The sequence below is a fragment of the Scomber scombrus genome, chromosome 10 (assembly GCF_963691925.1).
Source record: "Scomber scombrus chromosome 10, fScoSco1.1, whole genome shotgun sequence".
NCBI classification, from domain to species: Eukaryota; Metazoa; Chordata; class Actinopteri; order Scombriformes; family Scombridae; genus Scomber; species Scomber scombrus.
The window spans coordinates 22,417,096-22,433,705 of NC_084979.1; the positions used below are offsets into that span (position 1 = coordinate 22,417,096).

Sequence of the window (16,610 nt, forward strand, 5' to 3'; positions counted from 1 at the left end):
CAGCTGCTGGCTCAGGCACTGGTCACCATTTATCAAAAACACAATGTCCAGTTCTGAATACAGAGTGAGGACCGGGGGGTAGAGGAGTCTTGTTGTGTGTTGAGGTTGAAGGTTGTGAACCTGTGTGTGTGTGTGTGTGTGTGTGTGTGTGTGTGTGTGTGTGTGTGTGTGTGTGTGTGTGTGTGTGTGTGTGTGTGTGTGTGTGTGTGTGTGTGTGTGTGTGTGTGTGTGCGTGTGTGTGTATGTGTGTGTATGTGTATGTGTATGTGTGTTGGTTTTTACAGTGGTATTGGAAAATCTTGCGTGGTGTTAGTCTAGATGTGAGTATTTGGGTTAGTCTTGTGCGATGGTGTGTGAAGGCATGGGGGGGTGAGTGGAGGTGGGGTTGGCGTAGCTCAGGGCCTTGTCCCTCATCCCTCGGCCCCAGTCAGAGAAAGGGGTTGAGGCAGGTTTATAGGGCTTGTGTCTTGAGCTCGATGGGCTCCCCACGGGTGTCCTGCTGGGTCTCGCTCTCTGGGGGGCGGCTGCCCTTCAGTGTGGCCAGGCGCTCGGACAGACCCCTCATGCGTGGGAACAGCATGAAATCGTACAGGAGGGCACCCATAGCACCTCCTATCATAGGTCCGACCCAGTACACCTGTTGGCAGCACACATCAGCTTTAACATTATAATTGCACACATCTTTGAGTCATTTACGACTCCTGTTGAGAGAGAATTGAAAGCAAAGGGAATGATTGATCTCTTTAGTGCGACTGCAGGTCTTACCCAGTGGTTGACAAAGTTCCTGAAGAGCACAGCAGGAGCAAAAGACCTGGCAGGGTTCATTCCAGCACCAGTGTAGTACATCTGAAACACAAGTCACTCGTTACTGCATTGTGTTGTGAAATATTCATACTTATCTGGGCACACCTATATAACTCAATCTCCACGTTTCCAATGACAGGATGTAACCGTATGTGGGTATACTTGGGCTGTTTTTATGTATAGTATTATTGATTATCTTTTCTTTCATTTTTAAAGAAATTTTTTTATCTATGAATGATGCACTAACTGGTGAGCATTTTAAAATTTAGTTGTACTTGTGACAATGACAATAAAGATCTATTCTATTCTATTCTGTTCTATGTGTCTCACCCCCATGAGATGGCCGACGGTGACAGAGAAGCCGATGGAGAGAGCAGCAGATCCCATACGTCCGTTTCTCCTCTCATCGGTCACGGCAAAGATGCACACCACGAGCTGCATGGTGAGGAAAACCTCCACAGTGGTGGCCATTCCCATACTGATGCCAGGCTGCAGCTGTAGACACACAGATGAAAACAAATTTAAAAATCACAAATTAAACAAAACAAATCACAAAAATCATGCGAGAAATTAAAAAAATAATGAAAATCATGCCAGAAGTTTGCTCAAAGAGCTGCAGCGAACATGCTGATTTTGTGTTTTATTTCAGATAAATGAATTATATATATTATTTCTAACCATGTTTTCAATGTATTTGAACATGCTTTACTGGACTGATGCCACTGGTAGAATCCGACTTGACCAGAGAATATCAATATCAATATCAAATGTCTTTATTCTAAAATAAATGGATGAAATCAACCTACCCAAAAATTTCTACCTCACCTCTCCCACCATTCCTACACTTGATTTCTGAAACATCCATGTTTGATCCTTACCGTGTTCATTGCCATATTGCCTCTCATGTTGCCGGGTGTGACCCCATACAGCACAGCGGCCCCAGCCACGGCACCCAGGCACTGGGCGACCATGTAGAAAACGGCGCGGAAAAGAGACATCTGTGAGCCAATAAGGTAGGCAAAGGTAACGGCAGGGTTAATGTGGCCGCCGCTGATGTGGCCAATGGACTGGATTAGGGTGGCAGCTGCCAGCCCGAAGCACAGGGCCACATGTAGGACATGATTAGGCCCGGTGGTCCAGCGCAGGGCAGCACCCATGCCAAAAAATACAAAGAACATGGTCCCGAAGAACTCTGCGAAGACCGCTCGCCAAAAATTCATGGACCGGAACTCCCACATGGTGACGATTCACTTGAGGCTTTCCACCAGATGAAGAATATTCTTTAAAGACAAATCTGTCAGGGTGAGTCTGGAAAAGGTAAATGTGCACCTTCTCAGTCCTCTTCAAATGCCAAAAATAACAAAAAAAAGATCTCCCTTTTGTAGTCAGCTAACTCGGCTGACCGAAAAACACTCAGAGAGTCAGTTCAAAGACAAAACAGGATTGCAGAACGTCAACAGACGAATCCACTCAACGTATCTTTACCAAGCCGTGAACTGGGTTGGTAAAGTCAACTCAGCTGCGTTCGCTTGCCACCTCTGTCCACCTGTCGCAAAGACATAGGTGTGAAATATGTGGGAGGGTGGTTAGAGATCTCAGATGGGATGAGTTGTCAAGAGGAGGTGGGCATCAATGCTAAAGGGGTGTTTCTAAAGAAGAGACGGGGATAGACAGAGTGTCCGGTGGACCTTTTAGCCTCTCTGACGGAGGGGAGAGGGCCAGACAGGGGCTTTATAATACCCCCCCAGGGGCCCCAGGTGACGCCATAATCCCCCTGTAGGGCCAAGGGTGGGGGGGCGGCAGTGTTGGACATCCTAAATCAAACAAACTTAACCCCTCTGTCGCCCCCCTATAACAGACTGAGGCCAAAAGAGAGGCAGTGTATCCAAGAAGAGAAACAGATATAGCAAGAATGAGTGAAAATATGTGAAAAACATGTAATGAGGAGAAATATTTGCAGGAAGAGGTGACAGAGAGGATTGTATGTTTTATTCACTGAGGAAACTAGGAGTATGAGCCATGATGAAGAGCAGCTGCAGCAGAGGATAAAGTTTTCTTTGGGGTATATGTCATCTGTTGACATATCATAACTGTCATAATCAGGGGATGCAAATGCTGATGGACAAGGACAGAAAGCACACATGCGTGCACAAACACAAGCACACGCATGCACGCACACACACACACGTATAGGGCCTACACACATGCAGATAATACAGTTGGGGCCCCGGACGGAAGTGCCCAAAGCTAACAGCGCTGAACTGACCCATACACTGAAATGCCTGACCCTGTGAAACCATTGTCTGTAACAAGCATGTGGGCTACGTATGGACAGAGACAAGACAAAAATATATATTAAACTAAAGCACAGATGCTAACAACTAACAAAGCATTGTCCTGCATCTGCAATGCTAAATGCTACACCTCAATGCTAAAGCTACAGCTAAAGTTTATGATTTATTGCTTCTGTTTATTGTTTTGGAGACACATAGGCCTACGCCACCAACCAGCGCTGTTGATGTTCAGCAATCTTTAAGAGGTCAAATAGAAATGTGACTTTCTGATTGCAGCAGCACTCAGAGCTGAACTTGACATCACCTCAGGGCTCCGAGAGCCTGCAATGGCACTGCTGCACAGCCAAACGCTGTGTAGTGGAGATGCCAGAAGGTGAAGAAATATGACAACGCAACGGGAAAAAATGAAAAATGAAAGTGATTTGTGGAAAAACACAACAAGCCAACAATAATTCACACAAACACAGCAGATTGTGTCTTCTGTTGGTTTCTAGGAGGTGCTGGGCAGAGTTTTGCATTATGTGAGAGTGTGTTTGTGTTGCAGGAGGACATACGACCAAAGCCCTGAAAGTTCTGTGTGTGTGTTTGTGTGATGCTGGGTAAAGGCAGAGGTGCAGCTGGGCAGCAGCAGGGATGTATGGGGGGGTTGTGGGGGGCAGTGGGGTTACTGAGCAGCACCAGGGCATCGCGCTGACCAGTCGAGAGCCATCACTGTTGGGGGGTAGTGGGGGGAGTGAGGTGGGGGTGAAGTGGGAGAGGTTGGGGGGTCATGAATGCAGAACGCTGAGCTTGCCATTTTAACTCCCTTTTATACATGTTAGAAAGAACACACACAATGCAAAATGCTGGCGGCACTGTGGCAGTTATTGTGCACGTTGTGTGTGTGTGTGTGTGTGTGTGTGTGTGTGGGTCAGTGTGTGTGTAAATAGTTTATTGTAGTTTATTGTAGCATGTGTGTATTTGTGTGTGTGTGTGTGTGTGTGTGTGTGTGTGTGTGTGTGTGTGTGTGTGTGTGTGTGTGTGTGTGTGTGTGTGTGTGTGTGTGTGTGTGTGTGTGTGTGTGTGTGTGTGTGTGTGTGTGTGTGTGTGTATTCAAATGACACTGTTGTACTGGTTACTATTGGTTTTATTTTATACATTCAGACATATACATACATCCAGAAAATACAGTGTTCAGTATGTTTTACCTCAATTATTGATATCAATATGTTTATATTAAATACTGATATTACAGGGTCAATTCATCCAAATGACAAAAATCAAATTTTTTCTATCATGCTAAGGCAATTACTGAATTAATCAATGAATCAATCGACAGACAATTATCTTCATAATAAATTAATCATAATTTTTCAAGCACAAAATGCCAGATATTCACTGGTTATAGCTTCTCAACAGTGAGGATTTGCTGCTTTTCTTTGTTTTATATCATCGTAAACAGCAAATATTTGGGGGTTTTAGAGTGTTGGAATCACAAAAACCAACATTTGAATGCATCATCTTATGCTCTGGGGAAGCTAGTTTACATCCATTGTATTGGTGATAAATTAGAAATTTCAGATATAGTAAAACAAATCTACCTGCACGGCTAGATACCACTGTAAGTTACAGAGAAAAGAGGTTTCTTTTATTTATTTATTTGGGCGAACTGACCCTTTAAATATGTTTTAAGACATGAACAACATGGCTATTAAATTAATTCAATCTTCATGAAAGCAGTTTGTCTCTCACTGAGTAACATACAAAAGCAAACCTTTGTCTCACACACACACACACACACACACACACACACACACACACACGCGCACACACACACACACACACACACACACACACACACACACACTGTATCCATTTCAAATTACAGAGCTTATTTCCAGTGAAGATGGGTTTTTTTGTCCTCTGTGGAACCATTACAGAGGTATGAAGTTCCATTTGATTGTGAATAGGAGGCCTCGGAGAAGAGGCGCGGACATGCGAGAGATGCTGGTCTGGTTTTGAGCATCATCGAAGGGGCGAGGACCTCTTTAGCATTTCAAAGACACGGGATGCAGCTGAAAATGGCGAACATAAGGATGTTTTTCAGCCGGATTTCAATGAGTCTCCATTATATATTCTAATGATGTGCAAATGTGAAAGTAACAATACTGAATCTCACAATATTGGATACACTTCTACATGCACTAATGACAGGCAACTAGGACCTCATAGGTCAAATTCAGCCCCTTTAAAATGCAGCCTCCATATCAACTTCTCTCCAAATGTGAAGTGAAACACAAAACAGATCTTTTAGAACATTATGAGCCTCCAGTATGTATCGGGTAAAACACTGAAATGTGGCAGGTGAACGCTATGATCTCCTCAAAGTGATGTTAACGTTTTGCTACCTGAGCAACATGTGAGGTTTACATTTACTGTGGTCTCCTTAAATAAAAAATGGAAACTGTTGGATACCTCAGAAGCCACAATACTTTAGGAAATTAGCCATATGTGGGACATTTTAAGTATTTTGACAATTCTAAATGACACAAAATCATAAGAAATTATAAACTAAATGTTTTTACTTTGTGATGTTTCAGATCATAGAAGGTTGGAAAGAAGTAACTACATTTACTTTAAATTTTGGGGCACTGAGTCTCACTATTTTTCATGTGGAAACTTTGTACATTATTACTTTACCACAATCCACTAACAGCTGTAATTAGCCCATGAGTTATTCAACTCGCTAAATATGTGTGTTTTTTGCGTAGAAATCTTGTATCTTGTACCACAATATTGACTTTTTGGGTCGTCTCAGTGTCACAGTGACTTTAAGATCATATCTAAGCAGGAGCATGTAATCCTGTAAAATCTGTAGTCTTGAAGGATTTTCATGATTGTTGTTGATACATAAGTAGTTGATAATTCAGTAACAATCTTTTTTAAGCAAGAGTGCCAAACATTAATGATCACACCTTCTCTAGTGTAAAGATTTGCTGCCTTTCTTTGTTTTCTATCATTGTAAATTGAATTTATTGGGGTGTTACGCTATTAGTTGGATGAAACAAGACAAGATGTTATAGACTGGGGAAATTTTAAAGGGCATTTTTCAATATTTTCTGCATTTTCTGACATTTTATAGACTACATCAATAATTGAGAAAGTACCTGGCAGATTGATCGATGATAAAAAAAAATATATATATATCAGTAGTTGCAGCCCATACTTTATCTACATCCACATGTTGGCAGCATTTTGAGGTGCAGTATCTTGCTCAAGGACGCTTCAACAGGAGAAAACAGAGATCATCAAGATTTCTATTGTGGTTTTACTATTTTCAGTGCAGAAAAGGATTTTATTTATTTATTCATAACTGGACTGAAATTCTTCATATGGTCTTAACCCTAACCCTAATTTTTTTAATTGGCAGCTTCTGTATCATTTGATGAATCACATTCTATTATTAATGTTATATGGTGGTTTCATGTGTGAGAAGTTTAAGCTTATGTACAGTTTCTCCCATTATTTGGCTTCCACCAGTCGCGCCTGATCTACATGACTGTGACACTATGCATCCTCATAAACATTTCTGTATTATTGCAGAATGTGTACTTTTGTGTTTTTCTGCGTTTTTTTAATGCATGTTTCCTCAGTTGTTCTCTTGTTTGCTGGCATGCTTGGCTCTCATGGCGTTCTGTGTGACTGTGGACAGTGATGATCCGGTCATGCTGGTCGTCTCCACAATTTCGATGTCCTTACAGGTCAGACACGCCACCAGCTTCTGGCGAGAGGCGCTGCGTGCAAAGAAGAACTCGTGGGACACTCCGGCCAGTATAGCACCGAGCACCGGTCCCATCCAGTACACCTGCAGGTTAGAGGAGCATGAGAGAGAGGTTATAATAAAATATAAGATAGGTGAAGACAGAGGAAATTATCTCACATTGTCTGGACTGTCCAAGACAGAACTGGACTTCAAATCTGGTGATATTCTATATTTTTCTTATTGCAGTAATGATTTGATGCCGAAAACAAGCACTATCTATGTATCCAAAGCTGATTCCTCTCTGTCACAGACTTCCATTGTTGTCCAAAGGCCATTAAAACATATCAGTGAGCCCGATGAACTTGAGCACTGCAGTTTATTTTAAGTTAATCCCACACACAATGCCCTGCTGCTGTAAATATTCACTAACACAACGAATCTGTGGCTGACAAAAGTCCCCAATAAATATTTATAAACTATTTACTCCTAATTGAGTAGTATTTGCTCAAAACTACAGTGCCCAGCTGTTTTAAAAGATTATTTAGCCTTTTTAAGAAATAAAGGTGTGTATTTGTGACCTGTTTTTTTTAAAGATGTATATCTTCAGTAGAAATAAATGGATTTGGGTCTCAGAGCCAGAGACAGGCTGGAGAATTTGGAAAGATTTTTTAAAGAGCTGCTAATATATTGTTGGTTTTGGTCAATGAATGTTATTGCCTGTAGTTTCTGATTATCATATGAACACTAACAACAATTGTAAAAGAATGGTTTGGGTCAGACGAATATTACCACGGGAGATTGATTTGGATTTTTGAGGCTCTCTCTCACCCAGTGGTTTTCCCAGAATCCAACGATGATGGCTGGACCCAGAGAGCGTGCAGGGTTCATACTCGCACCAGAGAACCGGGCCTGACAGGTAAACAACACACACACACACACACACACACACACACACACACACACACACACACACACACACACACACACACACACACACACACACACACACACACACACACACACATTAACAGATGTATACTGATAAATTCAACAAATTCAGAAACAAGTACAATGTAAACATTATTTATTCACTTATTTTCTCCTCTTTCCTGTTCCTATGGGTCCTCTAGTAGAAATATCCTGAACAGACTCGCTCAGAGACAAACAGTGTCTCACACTCACACCTTTGGGTCCAGTTCACTTGACCTGCATGTCCTTGGATTGTGGGACAACACCCATGAAAACCTTCAGTAAATACTAATTCTACAAACTATGGTTGACAAAGACATCCTACTTTCTGGAAGAAAAAAATTCAGATAATATGAAATGTGGTGAAGTTTATTATTTGTGGTAGAATTAGACTGCAATGATTAGTCAATTTGGATAAAATTAATCTGTGACTATATTAATGATTGAATAGTCGTTTCAGTCACTTTTCGAGCAAAAAAGACAAATATTCTTTAGTTTCAGCTCCATAAATGTGAGAAATTGCTGCTTGTGTTTGTCATATAAGGTAATACAAATCTCTGGGTTTTGGACTGCTGGTCAAAAAAATAATAATAATTTGAAGATGTCACCTTGGTTTTATGGCAAATCATAATGGTAATTTTGCAATTTTTTATATTTTGACATTTAATAAATTGATACAAAATAATTGTCAGACTATAATACGAACAAACGATAATCAAAATAATCCTTAGTTGCAGCCCTAAATACACCCTCACTTTTATGACTAGTTATTTGTTTTCATAAGTTAACTTTGAGTAAATTCTGTCTAACAGAAAATAACATAAATGTGTAAGAACGCTCCTTACACCTATTAGCACTCCAGCACTGTGTGCGAATCCAATGGCCAGGTTTCCTGGTTCTGGGTTCTCCCTCCGCCGCTGCTCCTCCACTGAGAACACAGTGAAGACCAACTGAAACGTGCACAAAACCTCTATGCCCAGAGCCTGGGCTGCATTCAACTCTATCGGTACCTGAGTGACATAAAACAGGAGTAAGGAGAGAGGTAGAAGAGCAGGACAAGTAGGCCAAAAGAAGATTTCAGAAAAGTTATATTATATTTTACAAGGTAACTCACTAATATTATGAGAACTGACCTTGTTGACAAAGTGCTCTGCAGTGGTTTTGTGTGGCAGGGCCAGATAGAGGACCCCGGCCCCTAAAGATGCCCCCAAACACTGTGCAATGATATAAACAACAGCCCTGAGAACCTCCAGCTTCCGTGTGGCCAGAAAAGCCAAAGTCACTGCAGGGTTCACCTGATCAGGGGACAAAAAAACACACACAAAAATGTTTAAAAAATGTTGACAAACGATTAAATAACATAAAAGCTCAATGTTGCAATAAATAACTACCAGAGGAAGAAAAAGAAAGAAAATTCTGAAACTGTGTAACTGTGAGACATTCACCTGTGCCCCACTAATCTCTCCAAAACAGTGTGCCAGTGCAACAATCGCCACACCCACGGCCACAGCTGGGTACAGTGGTCCCACGGGGGCCTCTCCAGGGCCTGGCACAGAGGCACCCAGCACAGTGCTCACTAACACCAAGGTGCCGAGCAGCTCGGCCAGCATGGCGTGCCAGAACTGCCGACTTCGAAGCTTCGCAGAGAAAGGGGACATAAACAAAGACGGCCTATATTTAGATCACCAAACATCTTTTTAAGAAAGACATGTGGCTAAATTACAACAGAGAAACTAGAGTCCTGATAAAAACTCATTATAAAAACATAGATATCCTTTTAATCACAATGATTATGATGATAATGTTCACCAATTATCTTCTACTGCATATTAAAAACAATCAGAAACACTTATTATATCATTATGTCAAACACAAACAAGTCAACTACATTTCAGAAACCTGCATTTAAGCCTTCACCTCATTCTGTTTGTGTTTTTGATAACACACTTTACAAACACTTCATAACCGTCTGACCTACTTACACAGTGCTGCTTTTGCTCTAAAATACAGAAGTTTTAGACAAAAAATAATACACAAAAATAAGCACTCCTCTGTGAAAGCCATGTTGGTGAAAATACTTCCTTTTTTGTTTTGAGATATTCGTTCAAGAAGAAGAAGAAGAGTCATGAGGGATTTAAAGAGTAAGCAATAAAATGAGATGCTTACCTCACGCCACGTCATTTCAAACTTTGTATGTCGTCTTCAGGTTTTTCTTTATTTTTTTTAGTTAGTCCCTCCGTCTGTATGTGCGTACTGTAGCAGCCGGGCTCTGAGGGCTTCAGGGTCTCTGCTACATCCCTCATTAACTTGTAGAGTCTGAGGGGTCCTTTGATGAGAGCAGCCTCCTCCCTCTCTGTCTCTCTCTCTCTCTCTCTCTCTCTCCCCCCTCATCCTCTCCTTACCTTACACCTTATCAAATCTGTGGCTCCCTGCGCACAGAACATTGGTCACTGCTAGCCCTGAAAGTATTTCTCTCCAAGGCTGCATGTATAAAAGCTGAACGTTTTCCTCCAACAGATTCCACCAACAGTACTTCCGACCTTGAGCAATTTAATAGATCTTCAGATAACTACGAGGGGCCTTTCACTTCTCTTCAAACTGAAGTGATTGTGGCCACTTCAAGTCTGGCTAAATCAACGCAGCTGGTGGAAACATTGCAGGGAGGACACAAAATAATACAACCACTTAAGGGATGAAATAACTTGATCACAATTGTAAGCAGTGAGTCTTTGAAGGTGGAAGTTGAATGCCAGATAGTAGCTTCAAATGTTGTCTGTCAGTGTTTTGACACGTATATGAAATCAAAGCTGAAACAAAAGAGACCAGATTATTTATGCACGTGAACTCATCAATAATGACACATGGCAGTCTTGGTGAGTGCTGTATCCAGACCAGACTACTGCAAACAATTTTTTGAACTACTGCTGTAAATGCTATTGCCGCTGTAAATACTCACTTGCCAGACAAATCTGCAGCTGAAAATAGCCCCCAACAAATGCAACATTTAGGCTTGTATGAGTAGTTTTTGCTAAACAATACAGTACCCAGCTATTTAAGTGAATTACTCCACCTTTTCTGAAAAGAAAACAATACATTTGTACCCCTTTTTTAAATGTTTAAAGGTTGCAACTTATGTTTCCAACTGGCCTACTTTATTGGAAATTTCTTAAAGATCTTCAGTACAAAATCCATAGGTTGTGACATGTACGTTGTAACAATCTGGTGAAGCTCATCGGCCTTAGAGGAACCACTCTCCAAAGGCTGAAAATATGATTGATGTTATTAGTTTCAGGCTGTTTCTCAACAAATGAACAAGACCAAACTCTTGGTAATAAAGGAGCATGTCACCTAATGCAACCGTGGCTCACTGACATTTTCTTAACAACAACAGAGGTTCATGACACAGAGGAATACGATATATCAGGCTTTGGGGACACACATAATACTTGTAAATAGGTCCTTTAATTGTTGTTTTTTGTTGACAATAAGACAACTATAGAAAATCGCCAGCCTTTCTTCTTTGGGACACAATGGTTTTGTGGTCACAAATAACAATAATGATGATAATAACCTGCAATTATTAACATGCAGATGCAGTGAAGAGTGTGGAGGCCTTACAGCAAATGCACAATCCATTTTAGTTTTAAGTCTAGATCAGAGGACAGCTGCTAGGGTTTTGTTGCAAGATCTGAGGTGGAGAGCATGTACATACAGGCACAAAAATCAGGGGGGAAAAGATGGAAAGTCTTTAGTCTTTGCATGAGATTTGTTAACAAAAGAAAAAACAAAAATACTGAATACCGTCAGACTTTAATAAAATGATTGATCACCATAAGATTGCAACAAAACATAACATAAAGGTTTCTTTTTTATTATATGTATATATATTGTACGTATATAATTTTTATCGTGTTTTCAGCCCTGGTCACATACAGCACACACATGACACCAAACAATAGGACACAAAACAAATGAAACAGAGTCAGCTGTCTTAGGGCAGTTCAGACACAGTTATTCCATGACTTGGTGTCATGTTTCCTGTTAATGATCCACTTTTCACATTTCTTGTTGAATATATGGCCTTTACTCTCAGCAGGTATGTTAAACTTTTCCACTGAAATGATATCCTGGACAATCTTAAACCATTGCTCTTTCTCTTGAGGATCAGCCGTATACCAATTTGTTGTTTTGCCAGTCATCTATCTCTTCTGTATTCAGCCTCCTCAATGTTCCCTATACGTACATTACAGAACAATTGCTGAATGGCAGATACCATAATGTTTTTAATAGTTGCATTTACATTATCCCAGAAAGGCTTCAGTTTAGTGCAGCTATGTTGGCCTCCAGGTCCCCACAGAGCCTCCAACATGGATGCTGGTTTTTTTTCTCTGTCTTTTGATCTGTTATGAAGAACCTAGTTAGCCTCTTCCAACCAAAATCTCTCCGTCCTCGTGAGTTAATGGTCGTACTCTCTGTCATACACATTTTGTACCATGCTGCATCTGAAATTTCTATATTTATTTACGATTCTCATTTATTTTTTATGTATAGTGTGTATGTATAGTGGAGATCTGCCCTGCTGATCTGACCTTTAGTTCTTGGAAGCTGGTATATGTCCCATCTTTGAGAAGTGATGGGGGGGTTTTTTCGGTCAATTGTTTGAACCCAGCTCAGTATACTTCTATCCCTCTCCAGTTTATATTTCCTAACCATATTTCCCCAGATGTATAGTGTAAATTTCCTCACAAAACTGGAATTTGTAAGTCCTGAATTTTCATTTCTATATTACTCCGTTTTGCTTCATAACCTGAGATGCACCAACAGGCTACAGGCAAGAGGCACTTAGCCGTGCTGTGTAGAAATATTCTGTCAGATATGGTCCAAGAACATTTCTGCTTTAGCTTTTAGGATTTGGAGTGTTATGTTTCTTATTTTGGATTTTTTACCATCCAAAATAAACCTAGATATTTTTTTGAATCCTAGGTGATGAACTTCTTTTGTATTATCATTACTTGTAGATTTAAATAGATACAACAACCTTGGTACAATATTCATCTTACCACCTGGATTGTAGGGGGAAAGTTGTCCATCTGTGTGTATGAATATTTTATTCTTTAACACTGTAAATGAACATGAAGGTTTTCTGCGGCTCGTCCTGTTCCTCAGTTGTTTCCTGTTGGGCTGAGATGAGTTAGGGTGTCCTGAGCACCTGGCACCCATTACTGCTGCTCAACCTCATTTTCATATCAATTATAGGAGAAAGGGTCCATTAGTGAGCAGTGGGCATAAAGACAAAAAAGAACAGACGACATCATCTGCTTTGAAATCATTTGGTTTGTCATACGTTACATTTTCTGATAAATATGAGAAAAAAACATGATAAACATTTATTCTGACCTCTTATTATTTACATCCCAGAGAAGAGAATTAGCTTTGGACAAAGGATTTGCAATGAGCTGCTGTGATACTGACTTTTCGTGCTGTTTTGAAGGATTAAGGTATTAAAAAAGTAGGCTACCTCCAAATGTGACACTGCCTGCTGTGTTATGTTGACACCATACCCAAAGATCTCAAATATGACATCCTCATAACCTCTTTTTTTCCCATCCACTAACTACTCGTATGGTACCGCTCTGATCACCATGGGGACAAACTCTTTCATGATGCTGTTGCCATAGTGCCTATTGTGTTGATTCATCTATGCACGCTTCTCATTTTCACCCTTTGATATCAGACAAACATGCAGCTTGTGAAGACGTTTTGGAAAAGACACAGAATTCCTCTGTTTAGCTCACATCTGGGAATATTCAGCTCTGAATGTCGGAGATATAACAAATGAGAGTTGCTTTGCATTGTCAGTAAATGTATGTTTTAAATGTGTTACTATTGTATTTCTATTTCTATATTTTAACAGCAGACTAAAAGCAGCTAGCATGATGTTTAGATGGAGATGTTTGGAGTCCGAACTGATTCTCCAGGCATCAGGGGCCCTCAATCAAAGTCCAGAATGAACTGGTTGAAGGGGTGGGGGGGCGAGGGGGTGGGGGAGTGATGGCGTGCCCCATTATGCCGTGGATTACTCCCTCCTCTCCACGGCAACTGTTAAATTGTTATCCCCCCTTTTGTGGGGCTAAGCCCAACTGTGTGGAGTGGGACGGGCGGGGGGCACACTGGAACCCGCTGGCGTGGGGAGTTTTCAGCCCCCTCCGCCCAGAGTGCTGACACTGACACAATTTCACACACAAATATACACACACTCACTCACACAAAGTGCGTGCTAAGGGATTTGAGGGAGTGAGAGAGGGCAAAGGCAGAGATGCACGAAGAGACGTGGTACACACATTTTTTATTTTTTAAATTCTGAGTATATCCTTCATTTTTATGGTTTGTCATATGCACGTAGAATATAAGTGTGTGTGAGTGTGTGTCGTACTTGAGTCCACTGTAGAGCAGCTGGGAGTGATGGCAGGACGTTCCCAGCAGCATGTGGCTCAGACAGGACTCTCCAGGGCGCTGCAGAGCTCCGCCCAAACACTTCACCACATTTCTGTCATGTTTAAAGGTTCATTTTCACTCCTAAATAGCTCGTTGCAGAGTGCTTATCCTGTGACATACATTGAGGTATAGTATAGGTGTGAGGGAGGCAGGCTGGATGTCAGAGTGTGAGACTATTTCGAAAAAGTTTATTTCTAGTAAGTCATTTACTCTTTAGATATATGCTGTTTCTGTATTTATTGCAACCCCAAATATTTGTAGGACAATTAGCTGATTGCTAATTTGTACAAACAAGTGTTTTATTTCTGCACATCAGATGTAAATGTACTGAAATTTGGCAGAGAGACATTTTAACTACAGTGGAATCCACATAACAAACACACCACAAAGACCAAAAGTCGTTCACATCTAATAAACTGCAGACCTTCTGCAAAGCTGTATATATATGAGTACCTGGAAAGACTCAGCTAATAGAAATGATGCAATTGATAGAAATTATGATTTGGTAGCAAAATATATAAGGACTTCAACCAACAATTATTTTCATTATCAGTTCATCTACAAAAGAAAAATGCTAATCACAGTTTTCTAGAGTCCAACATGATATCTTTTATTTTCAGTTATAAAATAAAGAAAAGCAACATATCCTACCTCAGAAGATGGTTGACTTGATAAATAACTTAAACAGTAGGTAAATGACCAAAATGGTTGCTGATTATTTACTTTATGTCATCATATATTTGTATTTGAGGAAGGTTGGGAACCACAGTGGAAAAATTACAAAGTGTGTTGCGTTGCTATGTAAGGCTACAAAAACCCTGATTTATCATTAACTGGATTACTGCATATGAAACATTTTTCATAATGAAACATAACATACAATATATTTAATGTAAATGTCACCTCAGTTTAACGTGGTGAAATGAGAATGAAAATGCACAATAACTGTACAATGAAATGACTTGGCTTGTCTTCGAAGCATCCCTCTTTGAAAGATTTAAATTTGAATAAACTGAATAAAAACCGAAAAAAGGAAAAATCAATGAACTAAGATAAAAAGAAGAAATTAAAAAAAAACAAAAAGGAGAAGGAAAAGGCAACATTGCATGGTTGTGTAGTCCCAATATTCTTCTACTAATCGATCAACTTAAAGATTCACCAGTGTCCATTATACACAACTAAACCTCAGTGTTCATTCTCTTCATACATAATCAAACACTGGCAAATCAAGAATCTGACAAAAAAACCCAATAACAACAATGTCACTAATTGCAATCGTTACATTCCCCTTCCTCATTTCTGTACCTCACAAAAATTGTTGTGTACAACTTTTTAAAATCACCCCACAAACTGACATACACATACTTTTAAGATTGGTGTGAACACAACATTGTTTAAGGTTAAATTTTCTTCTTAAATTATAAACCTCCTCTCTGTCTAAGAACTGTTTTTGTACTTTGCCATAGAGTAAATTATTACTTGTTTTATTAAATGTTTGTGCAGTTTTAAATTCCACCAGATCCGTCAGAGCATGTGACTTTAAAAACAGCTTGTTAATGTGTTTCTGATGTCCTGCATTGTTAATTATCCTTATGGCTCTTTTTTGTAGTATGCATAATGATTGTAAGGTGCTTTTGTTACCCCACACCTCCACACAATAATTCAGATACTGTGATACAAGTGAACAATACAGAGTGAACAATGCTTTATGATCCAGAATGTGCCTTGTTTTATCCATAACTGCAACACACCTTTCCAACATGATATGAGGTTTCCAGCAGAGTTTGAGGTCTAACATCACACCCAGAAATGTATTTTCATACGCTCTTTTATATATTAACATTATCTGACATCATGTAAACTTGGTTTATTTTTACATTTCCAAAAACAATAAGTTTATTTTTTTTCAGATTAAATTTGTTTGTGTCAAAGCATATTTTAAATACACTTATTTCTGTCATGACCACCTCCAAAAACTGCTGCAAATTTTCCCTAAAACAGAAAATATTAATGTTGCCTGCGAATAAAACCAATTTCAATATTCTTGACACTTTACATGTCATTTCTGTACTAAATAACCAACATAGGGCCTAATACTGACCCCTGTGGGACTCCACAAGTAATATTCAAACATGCTGATTTGTAATCACCTACAAATTAATAGTATCAAATGCTCTTTTAAAATCTATAAACACTCTCACTGCATACTTCCTATTAACTATACAACTAGTTATTCCTTTTTTATTTCTATTTACTCCATTACTGCAATAGATGTTGATTTATTTGTTCTGAATCCATACTGACTG

The 16,610-nt window shown here is 39.9% G+C and overlaps 2 protein-coding genes across 2 annotated transcripts; both read right to left on the reverse strand.

Annotated features, from left to right (window-relative positions):
• Positions 1-451: 451 nt before the first annotated feature.
• LOC133988337 (lens fiber major intrinsic protein-like) lies at positions 452-2,042 on the reverse strand. The gene is made up of 4 exons (XM_062427964.1): positions 1,683-2,042; positions 1,135-1,299; positions 766-846; positions 452-637 (listed from the first exon to the last, which is right to left on the reverse strand). Exons 1-4 carry the CDS (start codon positions 2,040-2,042, stop codon positions 452-454), a joined length of 792 nt encoding a protein of 263 aa, XP_062283948.1.
• Positions 2,043-6,726: 4,684 nt separating this feature from the next.
• Positions 6,727-9,990, reverse strand: LOC133988336 (aquaporin-4). The gene is made up of 6 exons (XM_062427963.1): positions 9,976-9,990; positions 9,255-9,446; positions 8,943-9,104; positions 8,655-8,819; positions 7,669-7,749; positions 6,727-6,942 (listed from the first exon to the last, which is right to left on the reverse strand). Exons 1-6 carry the CDS (start codon positions 9,988-9,990, stop codon positions 6,727-6,729), a joined length of 831 nt encoding a protein of 276 aa, XP_062283947.1.
• Between the last annotated feature and the right edge of the window lie 6,620 nt (positions 9,991-16,610).

Bases quoted from the DNA above. Each gene is read 5' to 3' on its own strand.
- LOC133988337 (XM_062427964.1), bottom strand. From the start codon at position 2,042: ATGTGGGAGTTCCGGTCCATGAATTTTTGGCGAGCGGTCTTCGCAGAG. The intron at 847-1,134 runs GTGAGACACATA...CTTGTGTTTCAG, and splicing joins CCGTCGGCCATCTCATGGGG to ATGTACTACACTGGTGCTGG. The intron at 638-765 runs GTAAGACCTGCA...TGCTGCCAACAG, and splicing joins GGAACTTTGTCAACCACTGG to GTGTACTGGGTCGGACCTAT.
- LOC133988336 (XM_062427963.1), bottom strand. The intron at 9,105-9,254 runs GTGAATGTCTCA...TCCCCTGATCAG, and splicing joins GAGAGATTAGTGGGGCACAG to GTGAACCCTGCAGTGACTTT. The intron at 6,943-7,668 runs GTGAGAGAGAGC...TCTAACCTGCAG, and splicing joins GATTCTGGGAAAACCACTGG to GTGTACTGGATGGGACCGGT.